The sequence below is a fragment of the Electrona antarctica genome (assembly GCF_951216825.1).
Source record: "Electrona antarctica genome assembly, chromosome: 4".
NCBI classification, from domain to species: domain Eukaryota; kingdom Metazoa; phylum Chordata; class Actinopteri; order Myctophiformes; family Myctophidae; genus Electrona; species Electrona antarctica.
Genome location: NC_136809.1, coordinates 34183999 through 34188109, shown reverse-complemented (window position 1 = coordinate 34188109; position 4111 = coordinate 34183999). Strand labels below are relative to the sequence as shown.

Sequence of the window (4111 nt, the reverse complement as noted above, 5' to 3'; positions counted from 1 at the left end):
AGTTGACAGTTTTTGTATTGAGTTGTAGCCTACTTGAAATGTACTGTAATTCTGGTTTGTGGTAAGAATAGCCTACTTGTAATAGACTACTAATTGCATTTCAGACATAATTCATCTGGGTTTGTGTTGGTGACAGGTGTCTAGTTATTTAAATGAAAATCCTAATTGTATTTCAATTGTATAGAATGGAACCAAATGGACCCTTATGTGTACACACATAGATTATTAGTAGATTTTCAATCTGGGAACCCATCGGCAAAAAATATTAATAATAATAAATTCTGTCTTGATTTGAGAGATTATTAGATTTTAGACTGATTATATCATGGTAGTGATCGTAGATTACTGAGGCACTACATTGTCTCTCTGCATTTATTTTTGAATTGATGTGTTTACCTTGCTTCGCTCTGGATAAAGAGGCAAAGAGCCTAAGAGCGTCGCTAAATGCCCACATAGATTGTAAATACACACAAAATGTAACAACCCATACTCATCCAGGGCAAAACAAGTACCCCATGCGGCGTGGAAGCACCGTGGGTCCGTGCTGACGTCACGACCCTATTGAGGCTCAGTTGTAAGCAGAGCTGCAGACAGAGGCGTCGTAGTAAAGTCACTGTGACACACAACTAAAACACCCATCGACATGAACTGATCCACGGCGTGATCCAAGCCTTTCCACCTCCAGGGAAACGTACAAAATATATATATTTTTTCTTTTTTTAAATACAGATTGAACCACACGAACACACCGGCGGATCGAATCGGGGTGCATTTTCATTTCGGGGGAGGATTTTTCGGGCGTTTTGTGCCGTTTTGGGAGGAAAAAATAAATCTTACCCCAACACCACCACCACCGATCATGTCCTCTGCGGCGGTCGCCGGCGCGTCCGCGTCGCGCAGGCAGTCGTGCTACCTGTGCGACCTTCCCCGCATGCCGTGGGCCATGATCTGGGACTTCACCGAGGCTGTGTGCCGCGGCTGCGTCAACTACGAGGGCGCGGACCGCGTCGAGTTCGTCATCGACACGGCGCGCCAGCTGAAGCGGGCGCACGGCTGCTTCCAGGAGGGCATCAGGTCCACTCAGGGGCCGCCGGGGGGGAAGGCTCCGCAGCACCAGCACCTCCACTCGGGGAAGGAGATCAATCACTCTGGAGGAGGAGGAGACCCCGGACCGGGCTCCCGTCCTCCGCCTCAGCCGCTGGACCGCTACCCGCTCTCGGATCGGCCGCCGCGGCTCGGCCCGGAGTCCTACCAGGCCGGGGGGAGGCTGCAGGCGAACGGCCTGCCATTGCAGCCGAACGGATACCCCAATAAACCCGACGATCCACCGGAGCTGAACCGCCAGAGCCCCAACAACAACCCCCGCAGGACTAGCGCCGCGGTGCCGCCCAGCCTGGTGCCGCTGGTGAACGGCGGCATGGCGGCCAACATGGCCCAGGCGCACCACGCGCTCAACGGTCGCCCCGTGGGGCTTCCCGGCCCCGGGGAGCACGGCCACGGGGGAGGCAAGAGGGGCGAGGACATGAAGGACAAGCACAACAACAACAGGGCGGACAGCATGTCGGACATGTCGGACGCACACAAGGACTGGATGGCCAATAAGGGCAAGACCGTCCGGGACCTAATGGCGCTGCACACGTTCGACGGCCGGTTCAAGAAGGACCACGCGACCATGCAGCGGGTTATGGGCTACGACACGAGCGCCGCGTCCTCCAAAACGGGTAGGACTCTGGAGGGTTAGTGGTGGACTGCATCAAAATGTAGTCTACTTAAAGTACCAAAAGTAAAAGTAGGCCTAGGCCTACTCATTGTGCAGAATGTCCCATTTCACAAGTTCAAAATAATAATAAAAAAATTGAAAATAGCCCCTGCAAGTTCACAAATATGCACAATGTGCTTGTAGATCTGCTATTTTTAAATGGTCAAAATGTGAAGTGGTTAATGTGTTTTGTAGCGTAATAATAATGCGAATCTACAAAGTAACTAGTATAAAGTACTGAAAACTGGAAATACTCTAGGCAAGTAAAAATACCTCAATTAGCAAATAAAAAATAGTACAGTAGAGTACTTGAGTAAATGTACTTATTACTTTACACCACTGTTTTTTCTTCTTTTTTTTTTTTTTACTGTTGTGGAATATCATTGTGTGAGTGGAGCTGTCACGCTGTGAAAACAAAACTATAATACCAACAAGCTGAAATTCTGTGTCAGCATTTTTATTTATTTTTTGTTTTTTACGCCAACTCGCATTTGAGCTGAATTTGCTCGGTAATGCTTGTCTCCGTGGCTTCTATTAGTGCCGCTGGAATGCACCCATTCACCCCTCCTCTGCGTTTGATTTTTTTTAGCAGAGGACACGAGCTAACATGAGCAAACACAGTCCATATTGTGTGTATTGAGAAATGTCCTGTGTTCCATTATTCATAGTGCAGCAGCATGCTGTGTGTGTGTGTGTGGTTTCTAACCCTCCCCCCTCTTGCTTCCTGTGCCTCAGACAGGGGGAAGCACCCTCGTAGCCTGAAGAGGAAGCCCTCCCCGGAGCCTGACGGCGAGGGGGGCAGTGGCCCCAAGATGAACGGCGGAGAGGCCCAGCCGTGGCTGCCGTGCCCGTCGGAGGTCCTGAAGATGTCCGGTGCCCTCCCGGGCTTCTCGGCCGCCCCGCCGTCGTCCACCATCTCCCCCCACTCCTCGCGCACCACGCCCCCCGAGGCGGCCGCGGCCCACCAGAACGGCCAGTCCCCCATGGCGGCACTCATCCTGGCCGCCGACAACGCTGGCAACACCGGCTCCCCCAAGGACGCCAACAACCAGGTGCACTCCACCACGGCGGGGGGCCGCAGGAACAGCGGCAGCCCCCTGTCGCCCTCGTCCTCGGCCGCCCAGCGGAGGCTCGCCCAGCAGCGGGAGGTGCTGGGGGTGGCGGGCGGCAACAACAGCATGGACCCCCACGGAGGAGGCGGAGCCACTCCGCAGGGCAGCATTCCGGACTCGTCGGTGGGCGCGCCGGGCAGCGTGCCGCTCTGCTGCACGCTGTGCCACGAGCGGCTGGAGGACACGCACTTTGTCCAGTGCCCGTCGGTGCCCTCGCACAAGTTCTGCTTCCCTTGCTCCCGGGAGAGCATCAAGCAGCAGGGTGCCACGGGAGAGGTGTACTGCCCCAGCGGGGAGAAGTGCCCCTTGGTGGGCTCCAACGTACCCTGGGCCTTCATGCAGGGGGAGATAGCCACCATCTTGGCGGGGGATGTTAAAGTAAAAAAGGAGAGGGACCCTTGAGGACATGTGGTTTTTTTTTTTGACCCTAATGACAAGAGAAGGTAAAAAAAAAGAAAAGAAAACAGAATCATAATGCAGTACAAACCCAATATTAATCTGACTACAACAAGTACACACTTCCATCTCCAGAGGAACTTGTACATATTGGACACAAGGAAGGTGTAATGTCATACACATGGCTGTATAATTTCTTGATTTTTTTCTTTTCTTTTCAATACGTTGTTTCTATTTTCTTTTTTTAAGATAAGAAGGTATGTACTCAATCATAACAGACTTGCCCTCATCACCCCGCCTGTTTCTTTTTCGATGTACTATCAATGTACTTTTAGAGATGGTGGCAGTCCCTGTTAAACATAGAATGTGACTAATCTGAGCACTTGGCGGAAAAAAAGAGAGGAAAAAAAGAAAATATAGAAAAATTGCTTCTAGCTGTACTTGTATGCACTTGTTTAAAAAAAAAGAAGAAAAAAAAAAACCTTGCCAAATACAATTTCTGACCTTGTAATAATAATACCTTGAGTTGTCTGATTTTGCTTATTGTCCGTGTATATCAGTGAGGCAGGCTTTGGGGAGAGTCGTGGCCTGATTGTGAATCAGTCAAGAGGTGGTGATGCAATACCTTCCAACAAGCACTAACTGGGTCCCAGGGATGTGTGGGTGGATGAGAAGTCAAGGAGAGAGAGAGAGAGTGGAAGCTGTTTGCCATAGAGATGTGTTGCGTGTAACAGTGGTTCTTGAACATTTTAATGTCAAGGACCCCTGGAATCATACATATTTGGCTATGGACCCCCATCTGCAAACATGTTGTGCCAGTTACAGAAGAGTTGTGGTGTTTAAA

At 50.8% G+C, this 4111-nt stretch overlaps 1 protein-coding gene across 1 annotated transcript; it reads left to right on the top strand.

Annotated features, from left to right (window-relative positions):
• Nucleotides 1-561: 561 nt before the first annotated feature.
• Nucleotides 562-3801, top strand: LOC306921761 (interferon regulatory factor 2-binding protein 2-B-like). Its single transcript, XM_079499047.1, has 2 exons — nt 562-1721; nt 2495-3801. The coding sequence occupies exons 1-2, from the start codon at nt 860-862 to the stop codon at nt 3271-3273; spliced, it is 1641 nt and encodes a 546-aa protein (XP_079355173.1). The 5' UTR covers nt 562-859; the 3' UTR covers nt 3274-3801.
• The last annotated feature ends 310 nt before the right edge of the window (nt 3802-4111 follow it).

Excerpts from the sequence above, each read along its gene's own strand:
- LOC306921761 (XM_079499047.1), top strand. The coding sequence starts at position 860 with ATGTCCTCTGCGGCGGTCGCCGGCGCGTCCGCGTCGCGCAGGCAGTCG. Across the intron at positions 1,722-2,494 it reads CGCCGCGTCCTCCAAAACGG|ACAGGGGGAAGCACCCTCGT; the intron begins GTAGGACTCTGG and ends CCTGTGCCTCAG.